At 33.2% G+C, this 21,232-nt stretch overlaps 1 protein-coding gene across 1 annotated transcript; it reads left to right on the top strand.

Annotated features, from left to right (window-relative positions):
* Nucleotides 1-16,535: 16,535 nt before the first annotated feature.
* Nucleotides 16,536-20,225, top strand: LOC111917381 (chromo domain-containing protein LHP1). Its single transcript, XM_023913073.2, has 6 exons — nucleotides 16,536-16,967; nucleotides 17,123-17,148; nucleotides 17,541-17,627; nucleotides 17,908-18,570; nucleotides 19,384-19,444; nucleotides 19,912-20,225. The coding sequence occupies exons 1-6, from the start codon at nucleotides 16,644-16,646 to the stop codon at nucleotides 19,960-19,962; spliced, it is 1,212 nt and encodes a 403-aa protein (XP_023768841.1). The 5' UTR covers nucleotides 16,536-16,643; the 3' UTR covers nucleotides 19,963-20,225.
* The last annotated feature ends 1,007 nt before the right edge of the window (nucleotides 20,226-21,232 follow it).

Raw genomic sequence — 21,232 nt, forward strand, 5'->3', positions numbered from 1 at the left:
CCCCTCAATCGATGTGCCGGTTAACCACACACACTCCATCGATACTATGATAAATATTAAGTCACCCTTTACCTACCTTGTTAAGTCCAAGTTAGTGTGCCGGTTAACCACACACGCTCCACTAACGACTTAGACAAAGTGTAAAGTGTAATTTCATGGGTTAGCACCTTATTCACATTTTTCCTAAGTAACTAAGATTGGGTATTATTAAGAGTTTAGTTACTTAGTATTATCATTAATACTTTTAATGAAGGAGAATTATAGTCTTGTCAAACCCGTTCGGCTAACGACCCTCCACCGGTCAAGCAAGCGGTGGGTGAGAGTGGACACCCAGTAAGTTGCCATTTTATAGGCAACAACCTTATACCCACCTTATAGACCGGCTTCATGAATGAGGCGTACTAGCGGTAAGACTGACTTTACTCTTATACATATATATATTATTAACTTATAATATTATAAAGTATAAGGGTTGAATTTTAACTTTTAAAATTCTAAGGGCTAACTTGGAATTAAAGTATTCATAAGGAACACTTTTCAAATTCCAAAACTTGAGGGCAAGTTTTGAAACTATTCAAAACTAATTAATTCCATAACTTATGTGTTTAAAGTAGTTTTAATCCAAAAACTCTTCAAGTTCCATAACTTGAGGACAAGTTATGGAAGACTTTAAACTAATAAAAGAACTAACTTTTTCTTTATTTTATAACTTATGGATTTAATTATGGTTACATATTTTTCTTTAATGAAGTGACTCTTGAACTTCCATAACTTGAGGACAAGTTATGGAGTCATAAAAAAAATTATTCAATGACACAAGACTCTTCATTTTGTAACCATTGCCAACTTTTATGAGTTTTATGAGTCTTAAATGTGACTTTTCATGTAACTTGAGGACAAGTTACACAAACACATTTTATACTCAACTCTTAGATTAAAATGGATTGAAAACAACTATTTCAATTAACTTTTCTATTAATCTAAGCAACTCATAAGAACAAGATAATTCAAATCAAACTTTTTCATGTAATTAGTCTAAACCTTAAACAAATACAAAACATGAATCTATTGACAATTATCTTTGAAAATGGATTAGCATGAACATTACCACATCAAAAACACGTTTATAAGTTCAAAAACAACTTAGGGTAATGTTCCTAGTCCATTTCTAGCCAAAAACGTCGAATATATGTTGTCTGGGGCTCCTACTCGTCGAGTGCATGAACCTACTCGGCGAGTAGGGTGATTTTACTCATGGACTCAGCGAGTTCATCAGTGGACTCGGCGAGTCCAGTGCCCAGAAAGCCAGAAAATCGAGTTTTTCAGCATTTTTCAGCAATTTGCATCAAGTATAATAGAAAACAAGCCTAGGCTCTGATACCACTGTTGGGTTTTGAGCATTCTAACACTTCCTAAGTGTACATGCAACCCTAAATACCTTGGATCTATGTTTTCTCTATTATATATGCAAATAAGAACATCCAAGGTATTATCCTAATCTAGCATACAAAAACTATGAATGTAACAAGATAGAATACATACCTCTTGATCTAGCTTGATGTCTTCAAGCTTTAAGAGCTTAGCCCCAATAGTGTGGAAGCCTCAAGTGGAATCACAAATCACCAAGACACCTTGGAATACTTTAGAGAATATGGATACTTGGTTTTCTCTTGTGAAATTGGCTAGCCCTTCTTAGTGTATCCACACTAGTGCCCATTTCACCAACCAAGGACATCTTTATATAGTATGGAGGATTAGGGTTAAACCCTAATACCCATGACCTATCATTTCCTAGCATCCATGGGTTAAACACTCCATGGACTATCCATGAAAGCTTAGCCCAACCTAAATGAACTTGGCCCATTCCATATATATAAGAGTCCATATTTAATTAGTTCCTTTTGATCACTTAATTAATTATAAATTAATTCTTGATCAATACTAATTAAATAATATGATTCCATAATAATATATTAGAACTTATAATATATTAATATTAATCATAAACATACTATTCTCAAAAGATTATCCATATAAATTGTGTCGGTGAAGTGCAACCCAAATGGACCATGCCGGGTCGGGTCAAGTACATACCAAATATAGTTATGGACTTAGACATTAATCTAACACTTTTAACCCATGGATCCTTGGAAAGAAAAGGTCATGGGTTATTAGGGTTTCACCCTAATCATGTACACTATATAAGCATGCTTATGTTGCATGAAATGGCCCCTAAGAGTAACTAGTGAACTAGTGTGTGTGTGCTTGTGTGTGGCCGAAAATTACAAGTGTGTGTACTCTCTCAAAGTTTTCCAAGAGTTTGTGGTGTTTTGTGATTCCATTTGAGGCATTCACACTATTGGTGCTTGGCCCTCAAACTCCTTAGGAATTGAACTCATCATCAAAAGGTATGTAATCTCATCTAATTCTTTTATGTTTAAAAGTACCCCATGCCATGTTAGATAGGTTATGAACCTTGGAAAATTATTATTTTGCATGTATTTAGACAAACATAGATCCAGGGTTTATTAGGGTTGCATGCACACTTAGGAAGTGTTAGATTGCTCAAAACCCAACAGTATCCTGTCAATCCCGGAAAACTCCTAATATCTGAGGGAGATTTCGGGATCTCCCAATGCATAACCCTCCTGGTTAACGAGATGTCCAAGGAACTGGACCTCTCGCAACTAAAAATCACACTACGAGAACTTGGCATACAGGCGTTCTCATTTCAGGACTCGCAACAACTCTCGCAGATGCTCCTCATGCTGCTCTCGGGTCTTGGAATACACCAAGATATCATCTATAAACACCATGACTGAGCGGTCAAGCATCGGTCTGCAGACCCGATTCATCAGGTCCATAAATACTGTTGGCGTGTTGGTGATCCCAAATAGCATCACCACGAACTCATAATGTCCATAACGAGTTCGGAACACGGTCTTCTCCACATCCTCCTCTCTGACCTTGACCTGATGATACCCAGGCCTCAAATCTATCATGGAAAACCAAGATGCGCCCTGCAACTGATCGAAGAGATCGTATATACTCGGGAGTGGGTAATAGTTCTTCACTGTTAATCTGTTCAACTCCTGGTAATCAATGCACATCTGATGCAAACCGTCCTTCTTCCGGACAAAAAGAATCGGTGCTCCCCATGGAGAACTGCTAGGTCGAATGAACTGCTTGCCCAACAGTTCCTGTAGCTGCAACGACAGGTCCTGCATCTCTGGTGGTGCCAATAGGTACATCTCCTTAGCAATAGGGGCCGCACTTGGCACCAGGTCGATCCTGAACTCGACCTGCCTCCCCGGAGGTATCCCTGGCAACTCCTTCGGAAACAAATCTGCAAACTCCCTGACCACTAGTACATCGGAAACCGAAATCCGGTCCCTGACTCGCGTATCTAGCACATACGCTAGATAACCCATACACCCATGCTGAATGTACTGCTGAGCCCTGGCAGCTGAACAAAACCCTGATCCTACTCTGGTGCCCTCACTATACACAACCAGTTCTCCCCCAATAGGGGTTCGAACTACCACTCGTTGGCCCTCACAATCAATCATTGCACCGAACCGACTGAGCCAATCCATGCCCACAATCACGCACACCTCCCCCATGGGGATCAGAATCAAATCTATCGGAAAGGACACCCCAAAAATATCCAAGTCACACCCTCGATAAACTGAAGAAGAAGAAACCCCGTGATCGTTGGCGATAGATACTCGCAACAGACACTCTAACTCGCCCATTGGCGCACTGAACTCCCTACTAAAAGACTGAGATACTAAGGACCGACTCGCCCCCAAGTTAAATAAGACCAAAGCAGGAAAAGAGTTCACCAAAAACGTACCTAATTACATGTACAACAGATAAAGGAAACGATATGAGGATAGAAACATACCAGCAACCACATCTGGTGCTGCTCTGGCCTCCTCTGTCGTAAGCTGGAAAGCACGACCTTGAGCCTTCGGAGGCTCTGCCCTGACTGGTCTCCCATCCGTGATCCTCAAAGTAGCCGGCGCTGCAGCCTGCACCAGTTTGGCGGCAAGTAGTGGACAGTTGGCCTTCATGTGGTCAGCCTGATTGCAGTGATAACATAACCTCATACCTTGAACTGGGGCGGCCTGGCGACAATCCTTCGCGTAATGCCCCTCCTTGCCACACTTGTGGCACCCACTACCAACCCGACATACACCAAAATGATTCTTTCCACACTTCCCACAAGTGCAACCGTGCTGACTCCTGGTCCTAGTATCAGCAGTCTTAGACCGCTTCGGCGCCGACTGTGATTGTGCCGGGGCCGGCCGCTGCTCCCTCAGCTACAGCTCAATCTCTAACTCCCGCCGTCTGGCGGTCTCCTGTAACTCCAGAAGAGTATCACATCGTTGGGTAGATACAAACTGTCAGATATCAGTCTTGAGCATACTCAGATAATGGGTCATCTGAGACTGTTCGGAAGCAAACTCTGGGTAAAACATTGCCCGCTCAGTGAACATACGGGGGATCTCTGTCACCGACTCCCCATCCTGTCTCAAACTCAAAAATTCCTGTGCCAAACGTTCCCGCTCAACCTGCAGAATGTAACCGGCACGGAATATATCCCTGAACTGCTCCCAAGTAACAGCAACTCTCTGATCATTAGTGTATGCCCCAGTCGCAAGTCTCCACCAGTCCTTGACCCTGGACCTAAGCAAGTTCAGAGCACACCTGACCTTCTGGTCAGCAGGACACGAGCAAGTGAAGAAACACCCATCCACATCTGAAATCCATCTCATAGCCTTGATGGGATCTTGCGTCCCATCAAAAGTAGGGGGCTTCGTATTATCGAAGTCCCTATACTGAAAACCCTTACCAACTACTCCCCCTGTCATGGATACAGCTTATGCAGCTGCTGCGGCGGCTGTCTCTACAAGGGCTGCGTAACGCTCACCAAAATACTCCACCATGGCGGTCTTAATTGACCCGAACATTTCCGGCAATTCGGCCCGGAACAACGCAGCAACCTCATTGTCCAGGATCTCTCGGATCCTGTCATCCATATCATCTGGCCTCATTTGGCCGATAGTCTCGGGTGCTGTCAGCGTCCCTTGTCCGCCCTCTCCTAATCCTGATCCTGATCCCGAACCGGATCCAGTCACAAAGCGCCTGGTCATCACCATTCTGAGACATAACACAAGTTATCAGATAACTTATACAAATAACTGGGAACCAACCCCTACAAAACCCTAGGGGTTGTGACTTCCTTGCTACGCGTATGGGTCCTGTGGTTTCAGTAGTACGGGCCCATACTACCTTCCACACCTAGCCATATTTGTCCCAAGTATCATCACAACGCCCTAACAATACACATAATCACAACGAGCAATCAAGCCTCACTCCTAAAGGAAGCCTAAATGCCTCGAAGTCGGTGGACTCATCCCAAATAACCTATCCACCCACGAAACTTCCACCAACCCTGCAACACTAGTGTATGCTAGCCATACATAATGTTGGACCCTATAGACTTTCGAATATTCAATCCTACCTTAAGCTCCCAATCAAACAAGAAGAAAACATAAGGCTAAATCAAACATTCTCAGGCTATAAAATTATAGTTATGTATAACCGTGATGCATACACAAGATACCTACAGTAATGATGTTAATTTCATATAAGAGAAACCCTAGGCTAGCAGGCATCATGTAATCAGGCAATTCTACCATGCAATTCCTAAAGATCCCTAGCCTAGTACTAGCATGCTGTTCTAACATATCACATAATCAAATACTGTATGGTATTTTGGGGGTCTACTTACTGGCTCCGGCTGATCGTACACCCTGCATCCTCCTTTACTTATTTTGAAAACCATTTCAAAAACCATATTGAAAATCTTTCCTTGATTTGAGACTGGATCCACACGGATGTTCCTCCAATTCACTCAAACCAAGGCTCTGATACCAACTTGTAACACCCAAAAATTTCAAACCAATTTAAACTTTATAAAACATGTCAAGTTTATCAAAACATTACAACTTTGTTTTCAAAATATTAATTATTAGAGTTTTCCCAGAAATATAAACATAATAGGAGGAACTGTACGATCATGCATTTGCCTTGCCGCGATCCCCTGATGTACTTAAAACAATAAACTGAAACTGTAAGCCCAAAAGCTTAGTAAGTTACCCCCAAAATACCGATACACATACAGTCCACATAGCCATATCAACAATAACATATCATAACAATTTGAAACAGAACAGCACGTAACGAGTCCACAACTTTATCGACTGGAATACCCCTGGGCCCACAGTGTGAGTCTGGAATGCCTACTGAGCCCTCAGCTCACATCTGGATAGCCATCGAGCCCTCAGTACGAGTGTGGAATGCCTACCGGGCCCTCAGCTCGTATCTGGAATACTCTAGGGTTTGTTGGCTACCGCATGGAGCAGTACAACCTCAACCCAACCCACATAACATATAACATAACTACTGAGCATGCAATAATCATATAACATCACAGGTAGTCCTACAGGTCTACCTAACTAGCATAACCACTAGGATGCAAGACTAACTCATACTCAACATTTAACACTACTAGGATAACATATCCAATAGGCCAACTCGTCGAGTCACTCATTAAATAAATAAATACATGAAGTACCAGGGAATCGGCATGTTACATCCCAACATAGCACTTAACAACTATTGAGCTCTTACTTTCTCACTCTAAAAGCACCAAGGGAGTCGCCCTATAACACCCAAAATTTCAAACTAATTTAAACATTATAAAACATGTCAAGTTCATCAAAACATTACAACTTTGTTTTCAAACTATTAATTATCATAGTTTTCCTAGAAACATAAACATAATAGGAGGAGCTGTACGATCACGCCTTTGCCTTGTCGCGGTCCCCTGATGTACCTGAAACAATAAATTGAAACTGTAAGCTCGAAAGTATAGTGTGTTACCCCCAAAATATCGATACACATACAGTCCACATAGCCAGATCAACAATAACATATCATAACAATCTAAAATAGAACAGCACGTAACGGGTCCACAACTTTACCGACTGGAATACCCCTGGGCCCACAGTGTAAGTCTGGAATACCTACCAAGCCCTCATCTCACATCTGGATTGCCATCGAGCCCTCAGTACGAGTCTGGAATGCCTACCTGGCCCTCAGCTCGTATTTGGAATGCTCTCGAGTCCTCAGTATGTGTCTGGAATGCCTACCGAGCCCTCAACTCGTATCTGGAATACTCTAGGCTTTGTTGGCTACCGCATGGAGCACTACAACCTCAACCTAACCCATATAACATATAACATAACTACTGAGCATGAAATAATCATATAACATCACAGGTAGTCCTACAGGTCTACCTAACTGGCATAACCACTAGCATGCAACACTAACTCATACTCAACATGTAACACTACTAGGATAACATATCCAATGGGCCGGCCTTGGTGCCTTAGACCCCTTATTATAGTGAGGATAACTCGCCTCATAGATGTCAACTCGGTAGATAAATCCCAACTCCCGGATCACTTGCCAAAGACTCCACCACCTATTACCATAGTACGAATATACTCATAAGTCCTCATCCTCACAAAGTACTCCACAAACCAACTAGTTAACCTTGGGTCAAAGTCAAAGTCCTCAGTTAAGGTCAACAGTCCATGTTGACCTTAACTAGCCGAGTACCCTCGGCTACTCGCCGAGTTCCTTGAAGTTCTTTCCCACTCGCCGAGTCACCGGGGTGACTCGTAGAGTTCTTATGATTTTCGATCGAAACCCTAAGTCCACCCGTCGAGTTTCCTTCTAGCAACACGACGGATATACACGCATTCATAACTTGGGGAAAACTCATCCGACTCGCCGAGTTGTTTATACAACTCGTCGAGTCTATGGTAATCTTCATTGGACTCGCTGAGTTGTTCATCCAACTCGTCGAGTTCACGGCCATCTTCATGTGACTCGCCGAGTTCCTTCAGTCCTTAAGCCATACGGACTCATTTAAGCATGCAATGGCTCCAAATTACAGATCCAAGCTTCCAGGGCGTACCTTTCATGTTAAGTTGCAAACTTTACATGTATGCATGGCTAAAAAGGCTCTTAATGCCAAATCTAAGCTCTTAATGGGGTTTCATGCACAAGGAGGGCCTCATCCACGACCAAAACAGAAACTTTATGATTCTAGAACTTGAGAAGGGTCCAGATCTGAAGTTACAACTTCAGATCTAGCTCATATCTCACAATATCACCTTATTCAAACCATAAAAACCCTAGATCTCCACCATATGAGGTCTAGAAGGAAAAGAGATAAAGATGACGACTTGATACGTTCAATGGATGCTAACTGAGGTAGATCTCGGATTTCCACTCCTTCCTTGTTCCTATCCTCTTGCTCTCCAATTTCTTCTTCCTAAAAACCTTCTTTCCAAGCTTACAATGCAAAAGAATGAAGCACTACACGAGTTAGGGTTGAGCTCTCAAGGACTGCAAAAAGGCCAAGTGAGGCTTATGCTTCCTTAAATAGAGTGCAGAACCCTGGGATTTAGGTTTCATCTGCCAGCTCCTACTCGTCGAGTCCTTTTATGGACTCGGCGAGTAGGTCACTAATTATGCGATCCCACCTCGTTGCTACTCGACGAGTAGGGCAACCTTAACTCGTCGAGTAGGACTTAAACCAAAAGAAATATTTAGATCAATACCTGAGAATCAGGGCGTTACAAGCCCCCTTCTACCAACACCATGAAAGCAGCTTCCTAGGGTTTACTGCTCACCTATGACCATTAATCTGGATCTTGAAGAAAATTTATTTTAAGAGATGATTATGGAAGAGAATAGTCTCGTATCAATGCTTTGCATGTAAAGAAGACGAAATGGGTTGAGGAGAGAGAGAGAGAGAGAGAGAGAGAGAGGGGGTGGTGATCGGTGATACCATAAGGTGGGGTTGGGGATTTATTTATTAATAAAAATAGTAAAACAATTAAAAATAATAGTAAAAAAATTAGAAGCGTAAAATAGACCTTTCAAGCAAGGTTGTTAGAATCAGGATCTTATGTATGATCGTTTTTGGGTTTGTAAGATCGGGATCGGGATCCTTAGATCCCACAAAATAAAACATAATTTTAAAACATAAAAAATATTTCAAACATTCAATTTTTGTTCAAAAGTTATAAAAACTTCAAAATATTAGTCATAATGCACAACACAATATGATAAATGGTAAATTGGTAAAAGGTAAAAGACATGAAAGTGGTAAAAAAAATTCATTTGCAAAAAAAATAATAAAAATAAATAAATAAATAAAATCAAGGAAAGATAGGATCGAATCGGATCCCGATCCTACGACATTACGATCCTACCGCAAATACATCCGTTTACGATCGAGCTTGGTTTTTATACCTAGGATAGTTGGATCGTATGATCTTACGATCATAATCGCGATTTTGACAACCATGCTTTCAAGTTTTTCGGTAACCAAATTTATAATGAAAATAACTGAAAATGACTATTTAAAGGGTTTCAACCAGTTTTCTAAAAAATGCAAACCATAATGACCATTTTTGTAGTTTTATTTATTAATTAATTTATTTATTATTTATTATTATTATTATTATTATTATTATTATTATTATTATTATTATTATTATTATTATTATTATCTTACATGCATTAAAAGTTCAAACAAATATTTAAAATAAGTTAGAAACCATTTTATAAAACAAAAAATATTTAAAAGCACATAAAACAAATATGTAAGTAACATTTAGAAAATAAAATTCTAGAATCATTATCATTATCATTATATCATTATATATTTATAAAGGAAGCATTTTTCCTTTCACCACATTCATTTGAAACTCTCATTCATTTTTTCTTTCACCACATTCATTTGAAACTCCCATGACTTTTCAATTTCTTTCTAATAATGATTATAAGTTGGTTAATAAGGTTAAATAAATAACAAACCTAAGTTTAAATATATAAACTAAATTTCAATATTAAAAGAATATATTTTTTCTACTTATAAAGTTATGTTTTTAACTTTTAACATATTATACTTAATTTATTAGGTCTAATATGTTGTTGTATGTAACCAGTATCATTTTAAAACTACAACTTTTGAACAATTTGTATAAAATACTTAAATTGTTAATTTAAATATAACCTTCACAATCAAGTTAAATAAAAATTTTAGTTCAACTTAAATAACCCAAAAAATATTTAGTAAATAGTTAAAAGTGATAAATTGTAGTGTTTTTCTAATAATAATTATAAGTTGGTTAATAAGGTTAAATAAGTATCAAACCTAAAATGTAATCATAAATAAACTAAATTTCAATATTAAAAAAATATTTTTACTTCTACTTATAAAGTTTTGTCTTTAACTTTTAACATATTATACTTAATTTATTAGATTTAATATGTTATTGTATATAAACCATTATCAGTTTAAAGCTACAACTTTTGAACAGTTTGGACAAAATACTTAAATTGTTAATTTAAATATAACATTATTGGGTCAACTTCAATATAAATTTCAACAATGCTAAATGCAAAAACTAAATTGTAATACCAATTTAACTAAAATATTTCCTAAAAATATTTTTATAATCGTTAAAAGTTTTTAAATAAGTAGCTTAAAATAACTTAAAATAACAATAGTTAAAAATAACTCTATATAATGATTATATTGTTACCTTTAAAACCAAAAAAAAAATTGTTTTATGTTTTAAATTATTACAATGATAGAAATTAAAACATTAAGCAAATAAATTTTAAAAAATTAATTAGCAATAACAGCTTTAAATAACATTAAACCATATATTATATTTAATTTTATTCATGAGTAACACGTGCGTAGAGGTTATTTAAAAGATTAAGATTATGTAGTTTTAATAGATGTATATATTATAATATAATTCAAAATAATCAATATATTATATAAACTTAGTACACGAATTATTATATCAAATTTAGCAACAACATTATTGTTATATTTAAAAAATCAAATATTTGTAAAGATTTAAGCTATATAGATGCTTCTGCGCAACGCGCGGGTATTCGCCTAGTCATTATCATTATATAATTATAAAGCTTGCATTTTTTCTTAAACCACATTCATTTGAAACTCCCATATTTTTTCCTTTCATCACATTCATTTGAAACTCCCATGACTTTTTAATTTTCTTTCTAATAATTATTATAAGTTGGTTAATAAGGTTAAATAAATATCAAACCTAAAGTGTAATCATATATAAACTAAATTTCAATAATAAAAAAATATATTTTCTTCTACTTATAAAGTTTGTTTTTAATTTTTAACGTATTATACTTAATTTATCAGGTCTAATATGTTGTATGTAAACCATTATCACTTTAAAGCTACAACTTTTGATCAATTTGTATAAAATATTTAAATTGTTAATTTAAATATAACCTTACAGGATCAACTTAAATATTAAATTTAGTTCAACTTAAACATCGCAAATAATATTTTGTAAATAGTTAAAAGTAATAAATTGTAGTGTATTTCTAAAAATGATTATAGATTCGTTAATAATGTTAAATAGATATCAAACCTAAAGTTTAATAAAAAAATAAAATAAATTTCAATATTAAAATAATATTTTTACTTCTACTTATAAAGTTATGTCTTCAACTTTTAACATATTATACTTAGTTTATTAGATTTAATATGTTGTTGTATGTAAATCATTATTACTTTAAAGCTACAACTTTTGAACTGTATAGACAAAATACTTAAATTATTAATTTAAATATAACATTACAGGGTCAACTTCAATATAAATTTCAGTTCCACTTAAAAAAACCCAACGAATATTTTGTGAATAGTGAAAAGTGATAAATTGTAGTGCTAAATGCAAAAGCTAAATTGTAATATCAATTCACTAAAATATTTTCTAAATATATTTTTATAATCGTTAAAAGTTTTGAAATAAGTAGGTTAAAATAACGTACAATAACAATAGTTAAAAATAATTATATATAAATTATTATATTGTTACCTTTAAAATCATTTTTTTCTGTTTTAAATGATTACACTAATGGAAATTAAAACGTTAAGCAAATAAATTTTAAAAATGAATTAAAATTAATAACAACTATAAAGAATATTAAACCATATATTATATTTAATTTTATTCATGAGTAATCCGCAGATAGAGGTAATTAAAAAGATTGAGATTATGTATTTTTAATAGATGTATATATTATCATATAATTCAAAACATATATCTGTAAAGATTTCAGCTATATAGATACTTATGCGCAACGCGTGGGCATTCGCCTAGTAACTTATAAAAGTAGTTAGACCGGAAGGTTTGGGAGGGAAGCTTCCCAAATTTTTTGTGGGGGCATACCCCATTTTCCCTTATTTTTCTTTCTCTCACCTAAAAGCTAAGGAATGGGTGGGAAGCCCTTCCCTCACTTTATTTTTAAATATATTTTATACATATATTATATACATTTTGTAGGGAATTAAAAACAATGAATTTTGATATATTTTTTATATTTTTATAGTAGATATATAATTTTATAAATATTAAAAAAAAAAAAAACAAAACTGTCCAATAGCATGAAGAGAGAGAGAGAGAGAGAGAGAGAGAGAGAGAGAGTGCGACATGCCCTCCACCCACCTCTTTCCCGCGGGTTCTTTCCCTCACCCAAGGAGTGGTGTTTCAAGAGTGAGGGAAGCTTTCCTCACCCCTTTCCCGCTTCCACTCCGTCCAGTTTTATAAAAAAACTCGAAAAAGTTTAGGCAAATTTGTAAAAAGTTTGTGCTAAATTTAAAAATAAATAAAATGTTGTATGTGCTATATCATGTCACTTGGACCGAGACTTTTCCGCGTTAATTACCTTTTGATATAATAGAAAGATAATTATAAAACTAACAAAAATTCTTAATTGCATATTAATTTTTAACCAAAAATAAACATTTATTTTAAATTAGCCATTAAAACCGTAGACCAATGAAATTATATATAAGGAAAAAAAACTATTTTTGCAAAACAAAACCGTTAGACTATTTATGGTCTACGGTTTCATCTCGATTGTCTACTGTTTCTCAAATCGTAGACAAAAAGTAGTCTACTTTTTTTTCTTTGTATTTGACTACTATTTATAGTTATTTTTTCTTATTATTATTTTTGGATTGTTATCAATATACTACATTTTAATATAACACTTTTTATTTCAATTCATTGAAATTATTAATTATCATATCTTTGTTATGTATATATGCATATTATTTCTTTCCAACTTTATTGTGTGGTTGATTCATCATGATTTTCTTATCAAATATTGGGTTATAAATAATGATGTTAACATTTTCAATGAATTCTTAAATTCAATCACAAACTGAAGTTAGAAAGACATAATACACATATGATAATTAATAATTTCAATGAATTGATATAAAAAGTGTCGTATTGAAAATGTAGTATATTGATAACGATCCAAACAAATAATAAGAAAAAATAACTACAAATAGTAGTCAAATATCCAAAAATTAAAAAAAAAAATGAAAATTAAACAAAACAATAGCTTTTTGGCAGAAACAATACACGATTTTTGGTCTACGATTTGGTAAACAGTACACCATCGAGAGGAAACCGTAGACCATAAAATAGTCTACTGTTTTGATTTGCAAAAATGATTTTTTTTCCTTATATACATATGCAAAAGAGTAGACCATTTCATTGACGTATGGTTTTAATGACTAGTTTGGGATAAATGTTAATTTTTGGTTACAAACTAATATCTAATTAAGAATTTTGGCTAGTTTTGTTTGTAATAACATGTTTAAGTTAGTGTTGTATGGATATTTAAAATAGTTGGTTGGCTAAACTTGGTCTTAATTTTTTGTTTATTAGTTAATTGTGTACAATAAAGTGACTAAATATCTACATTTATAGACCTTGGTTAGTTTATTGCTATTTAGAAAATTCATCGGAAACTAAAAAAATCTTTAATCGCAAGTCATAATGGTCTTTTTTATACCTTATTAAAGTTTATTGCTTTAATATATATATAAAAAAATCGACTAAATATGTATAGTTGCAAATTTTCTGTTACCTTAACAATTCATTATCTCTTCAAAATAAACTCATAAAGTTTAGAAATAGAAAAAGAATATACGAATTTCCAAAGCGGCAACAAATATGATATAGCTTGTGACATCTAATTGATCTCCAACTTACTTTCATTAAAATTCTCATAATCAGTTAAAAAAGTTAACAACTATTTATTATGACTTTAGCATTTTATATACTTCTTTTAATATCTCAAAGAGGGCTGCAATGCAATAACATCTGTCATAAAATTTCATTTTTATCTCGTTAATGAGCAAACCATAACTTTTAAATAAAAATTGTACTCTAAATTGGTAATGAATGTGAAAACAATTATAATATGCAAATATATTTCTCAAATGATGAACGATGGTTTGTCATAACTCATAAGTATTCAAATTAACATATTTTAGAAGTTTCAATGTCTCATTCGTTTTAATGTTTTATGAAAGAAACAACCACTACATTTGACTCAGCCATCCTTCCAGTTTTTATATAACAAAAAATATTAAATATAAAAATCATGCATAAAGATGTAAAAATCATAGTATACTATTATTGCACATTATGTTAACGTCTGATACTTAGTAATAATTCAGGGGGTGTTTGACTAGTTTTTTTTGAAAGGGGTTCTATTAATTGGACCCCTAGATTTTCTTAGGGGATTTCTCATTAATGATTTTTCAGGTATATAATTTCGTGATTACTAAAAGCTTTTTTTTGAAACTCGTATCTATCATTTAATTACTATTAATTTTTTATTTATTATATATTTTATTCTTTATAATCAAATAATAATAAAACATGTCAACGTTTTCTATATATTTCAATATTTTTTATATTTTAATATTTTTATAAACCAATAAATAAAAATAAAATGATATTAAATATTTAAATGAAAACTAAGTATTATTAATAGAAAATGTAGTGACGGTATATATATCTATAGCGACCATTGTTTCAAGTATGTATACAAACATACACCAATCTAAAATAAAAATCTACGCACACACCAAAAATCTCATTTTTTCCTTTTATTTAAAAACAGAAAAAATAATTAAATTTTTTATTTTATAGATTTGAAAAAATAAATATATTTTTATTTTAATACTTTTTTATAAAAATGATATATTTTTTTTTCTATAAACAAATCTTTATATTGAACCATTTTTATTATGTAATGATTAGTTTTATTTAAAAGTAAAATATAAAATAATCATGAGAGATGAGAGAATCCTTTAAAAATATAAAAAGTTAGAGTAATTAATATGTCCAGCTTTTGTAATGATTAGTTTATTTTCGGAAAAAAGTTAAAGTAATTATTAGGGGTCCTTTAAGAATATAAAAATGGTCCAAACAGCTGGACCCTTTAGAGAGGCAAAAGTTCTATCTAAACTCAAAAAGTAGCTATTAAAATGTTTCTACCAAACATCTTTTACCTTTTATCTTTTTCAAAAATGACTTTTACCTCTCAAAAAGACAAGTTAAACACTCCCACAATATAAGTTAAAACATATTCTCATACTAGTTGTGAGACCCGTATATTATACGGGTTGATTAAAACAAAATGTTAAATAGAAACGATTAAATGAAAAGTTTCTTTGAATTTGAAATTTGAAATAGCTGAAAATTATGAGAAAAAAACATACAAAAAATAATTAAATTAAAATTATATGTTTAGTTATCAGATCCGTATACTAAACGGGTAAATTATAACAAAATGTTAAACACAAAGGTTTAAACTGTAAATTTATTTGAAATTGAAATTTAAAATTTAAAATTTAAAATTTAAAATTAATAGTCATTATGGTGGTTTAATTTATGGAAACTAAATTAATGATATATTGAAAATGAAAAATAAAGTAAATGACAAATGAAAAATAAATATATCTAAAAATTATAACAAAATGATATATGCCCAATGAAGGAATGAGATATAATAAAATCATACTTATTTATTAGGGTAGATGTTTGAAATAACATTACCAAAATATATTAGGATAGATGTTTAAAATTTCAAATTTATTAGGGTGGATGTTTGAAATAACATTACCAAAATATAAAAAGTAAATATAAAGTAGAACTCTATTTTTTGCATCTCACTTTTAATGCAATATTTATGGTCGTGTAAGTCAAACCAACAGATAATTCCAAAAACTCAAACATAAAAGCTAATAATATCTAATATTTGGATATATTATATTGATAGCTGTAAATTAAAACGTGTATTTTTTATTCAAATTCATAACAAAAACAATTTATAGTTTTTACAAATATAAAAGTTATATAAAAAACCAAAATAAATATATTTTAAAATAGCTTTGAATTATATTTTCTATTTTTATTTTTGACCAATACCAACACCTTTCACGTGAACTTATTTCAAAATTGGGCCCAAATTCGGAAAACCTTACAAAAATCCCCAATTTCCCACAATTTCCGAATAGTATTAAAGCCACTCACTCAACGATTCTAAGAGAAAAAGGTAAAAGCACTGTGAACACTGAAGAAACACCAAACCCTTCGTCAAATTAATTTCAGACAAATCCGATGAAGGGCGGAGGTAGAAGGAGGACCATAACCTCCGATCTCCGATCACCACCGTCGCACTCGGTCCATTACGAGACAACTGATCAAGAGAACGATCAGGTTCAGTACGACAAGCAGCAACAGTCGATGAACGACGGCGACGATGGTGGGAATGAGTACAATGAAGAAGAGGACGAAGAATACGAGGATGAAGATCAATCCGGAGACGTGGATTTCACCGGAGGAGGAGCTGATGGAGGTGAAAGCAACGGTGACAACGAGCGACCTAAGCTAGCTGAGGGTTTCTACGAGATCGAAGCTGTCAGGAGGAAACGGATTCGGAAGGTTTATTATACTTTTCTTTTTTTTTGTTTGTGTTTCATTGCTTTATTAGAATACTTTCCTTATTTATAACGCTACATTTGGCCTGATTTTGCGGCGCTTTTGTTCTTCGAACCTTCTGTCATCTTCCTCGTCGTGGATTGCTTCGGGAAAAAAAGGGGGAAACGCAGTATCTCATCAAATGGTACGTGACCCTGTTATATCACATGTCATTTTCATATAATTATATCTAGATATCATGTATTTGTTTTAGGGGTTCAATACTCTTTTACTTATAGTTTCAAAACATCAAAATGTTTGGAGTATTGAATCATCCATGATTAGTTCCTGTTCCGATTTCAAACTCAAATGCTAGTCTTGATTTGTTCAAAATGTTTGTCTTGTTTCTTCTGATTTGGTTCAAATGTAAAATTACTCTTCACTCCAACCCATTTTAAACCCATGGGGTTGTTGGAATACCTAAAGTCCTAAACATTACATCATGTGAAATGAATCTTTCATATAAGCATTAATTGTTTGTTGTAACATGAATTTTGATATATATGGATTAAAATATATGTTTATGCTTTAATGAAGGCGTGGCTGGCCAGAATCATCTAATACTTGGGAACCTGTGGAGAATCTCATGTCATGTTCTGATTTCATTGATGCGTTCGAAGAGAGGTTTTCCTTTTTATTACCTCATATGTCTTTTTCTATTAATCTAAATCTATACGCCTTTTGACATGCATTGGACTGAGGCTAAGACCCCTCAAACTAATTTCAATTGGACAAAAGTTTGTCTTATGAAGCAAAGACCAGATCTTATCCTGTCATGTCATGTCATGTCCTGTCCGGTCCCTCTGTGAGTTGTCCTGAATGACAACTTGTACTGTCTTGTTCTGTTTTGTCCTGAATGACAGACTGTGTTATTAATGTTTTCTAATTTTTTTAACACATGAAGTTGGAAATCCAAATCAAACCGTAGACGGAAGAGAAAACATTCAGCGGGGCCCACACCACAATCAAAGAAAAAACAAAAACAACCGCCACATCAGCGTTCTCCAGACGCCACATACGAAGTCCCATCTGTCAAAATCAAAATCATTGAAGACCCTTCACCAATCCCATCTGTCAACAATTCCAACTTCAGTAATGATTCTGGATCTTTAATCCCTTCTCCACAAACTCAAGAACCAAAAACCAAAACCAATTTGGACATATCACTCCCCGAATTGAAACTCTCATCTTCCACAAATCAAGAAAACATGTCTGACTTTGCTATTCATATTCAAGAAGATCGAGCAGATGACGGGGGTAAAAATGGAAATATGGAAAGAAAAGTTGATGAGACAGAAGTTGTTAGGGTTAGTCCTAGAATTGGAGCTAAAAGGAGGAAATCTGGTGCTGTTAAGCGATTTATGCAAGATTCAAAGTTGGCTGCTCATAATGTTGTGGAAGATGAGGTTAAAGACGTTTGTGCCCTTGGGGATGGTTTGGGTGCTAATGAGATTGTGGGTATTTCTGGAAATTTGAATGTTGTTACGAAGATTTTGAAGCCTGTGAACTATTCGACTTCTATACTTAATGGCATTGAGGATGTGTCTGTGTCCTTTTTGGTCTCGAGGTTTGCGGATTTTTTTTCTCTCCCTCTTTATAACCCTTTTTGTTAACAGACTGTGTCTTGTACTGTGTTTGACATGTACTGGACTGTGATTTATGTTAGTAGGACAAGAATCATAATTTTTTTCCTACCCAAAAAGGTGGAACATGAGTTGCTTTCGTGATTTTGTGCAAAAGACATGATTGCCCTTCTCTTTCTCCTCATTGAACGTTTCCTAGATCTTTTCTTTTTCATCCTAAAATGTAGGGATTGTCTGTGAAAAAGACATGATTGCCCTCTTTGTCTTTATCATTGAACATTTCCCTAGAAAAAGTTTTCTAGTCTTTTCATAGTACTTTTTACCCTCTATGGAAAAGACATAATTGCCCTCCTTGTCCTTATCATGAACATTTCCCAAGAAAAGTTTTCAAATCCTTTTCATGTCAAATCTTTGTCACACCCAAAAAGGTGGGACATGACTTGTTGTTTTGTCTGTGTAAAAAGACATGATTGCCCTCATTGTCTTCATCATTGAACATTTCCCAAGAAACATTGTTTAGTCATGTCAATGTCCTTTTCATGTCAAATCTTTGTCCCACCCAAGAAGGTGGGACATGACTTGCTGTTGTCTTGTCTGTGCAAAAAGACGTGATTGCCCTTGTTGTCTTCATTTCCATATCACATGATGCTTTTTGAGGGAGAGACAGTTTGGGTCAGTTTAAGTGCTCGAGTATAACCATTTATTCACCAAAAATGTTTATAAAAATAAATAACAATGAGAATTTTTATAACCATTTATTCACCAAAAACATTAATGGTGCAAACTTATATAAACAGGTCAAATGGAGAAGAGGTTGTTGTGGATAATAAGTACCTCAAGGAACACAATCCGCTTCTGGTAAATTTCTCTTCTTGTTGTTGTGGATAAGTTTCATATCAAATGACAAAAATACCCACATTATAAATATATACTGAAATAAATATATGGTTAAATGTAACAAAATAGCAACATATTTTTGTTTATCTATTTATTGTTTATTATAGCATCCTACTTTCATTTCAACAAACAATGTTGAAAAAAATGGTATAATTGGGTAAATGAAAATTATTTATTTTATTTATTCATTATATTAAGAAAAAAATGGAAGTACAATGCTTTAAAGAAAAGAAATAAACTAGAAATGTTATAATTAACAATTAAATAAAAGTACATTGGTATTTGTTTCATTTAACCCTAAGTAAAAAATAAATTATATACATTTATTCATTATACTAATCGAACATAATAATTATAAATTATTAATTCCATTGTTTGTTTATTTTTATTTATTAATTAATAATTATTGATAAATGATACAATAACAGCTGATCAACTACTACGAGCAACATCTTCGATACAACAGCCCCTCAGAATGACTGGATTGTGATTGCGTCAGCAGACCTTTTTAATTATCTTAATTTGAAGTTATTTTATTTTGTAGCCAAGGAGCTTCTAACAAAACAGAATAGACAAAATCTAGGCTTTATTAGGATAATTTGTGCAGTAATTAGCCTGAAAAATATATAGATTATCTCTTAGTAATTACATTTTTCGTAATTTTGAATTATAACATTCCACTTTTCAGATTGTTTGTGTTCGGATGAATTTGATTAGTGTGTTGTGTTTTCTTTCGTGAAAATCAGTTGTGTATATATCTTAACAAAATATGCCATCATATCCAATAAATGTATGTTTTTTTGTGTTTGAAAATGTTTATGTCATGTTGCAACAAATCTGAGATAATAAATGAAAATGGTTTTGTCATATGGCTTTTTCTGGTTTATTTTAAATTTTTTTATTTTTCTTTGTATTTTTTGTGGTTTCTGATTTTCTTATATTAAATTCTCATAATTTACAGTTATATATGGAATGTTCTTATTATATTCGTGTAAAGTTATTATTATATTAATTTGAGAATAAATTCATATAAATGTTACAAACATATTGATTTTTTTTTCAATTATTTTATAAAATGTTTAATGTTTATATATTAATATTAAATTTTTATTTTTAATGAATCCGTACCTAGTCAATTTATATGAAAAAGTTGTTTGAGAGATAGTCTTTTGGATTATCACTAGAAATCATGTTAATTTGAGTTCAAAATGGTTTTGTATTACATAGGATTTTGCAAGAGCAAAGAAATAAAACTCAGAATTTGTTTGATTGATTTATATATTAAAGTTTGTTTTAGAGTTTAAGATTTCATCTAAAAACTTGTTATTAGCTTAATGACTTATTGATAAATCAATAAGGGTGTGTTTGGCGTGCCACCGGTAGGTAATAAATTATTTTTTTTCGAACTTTTATAAAATGTCATGTTTGATAAGTCAAAAATAGCTGATAAGTTAGTTTTTTAAAAAGCTAATTAGAATAGCTTTTCAGAAGTTTTTAGAATATACCATTAATTAATTATAATAAAAATATTTTTTAAAATTTTTCTGTGTCATTTTATGTCTTTCAGATAGTTTTTTCTTAAACGTCATTTTTTATCAGCTAACTTATAAGCTTGCAACTAGCTTTTTAGCCAACAACTAGTTTTTCTGCGTTTTTAGCTACCCGTTAGTTTTTCAACTACCAAATAGTTTTGCATCTAGTTTGCCAAATATAATGTAAGTTTTAAAAATGTTCGGCGAAGGAAAAATG

Source organism: Lactuca sativa, chromosome 1 (assembly GCF_002870075.4).
Source record: "Lactuca sativa cultivar Salinas chromosome 1, Lsat_Salinas_v11, whole genome shotgun sequence".
NCBI classification, from domain to species: domain Eukaryota; kingdom Viridiplantae; phylum Streptophyta; class Magnoliopsida; order Asterales; family Asteraceae; genus Lactuca; species Lactuca sativa.

What these genes read in the sequence shown, in the direction of transcription:
- LOC111917381 (XM_023913073.2), top strand. Translation starts at nt 16,644, where the DNA reads ATGAAGGGCGGAGGTAGAAGGAGGACCATAACCTCCGATCTCCGATCA. An exon ending in ACGCAGTATCTCATCAAATG is followed by an intron (nt 17,149 to 17,540) that starts GTACGTGACCCT and finishes GCTTTAATGAAG; the next exon opens with GCGTGGCTGGCCAGAATCAT. An exon ending in GTGTCCTTTTTGGTCTCGAG is followed by an intron (nt 18,571 to 19,383) that starts GTTTGCGGATTT and finishes TTATATAAACAG; the next exon opens with GTCAAATGGAGAAGAGGTTG.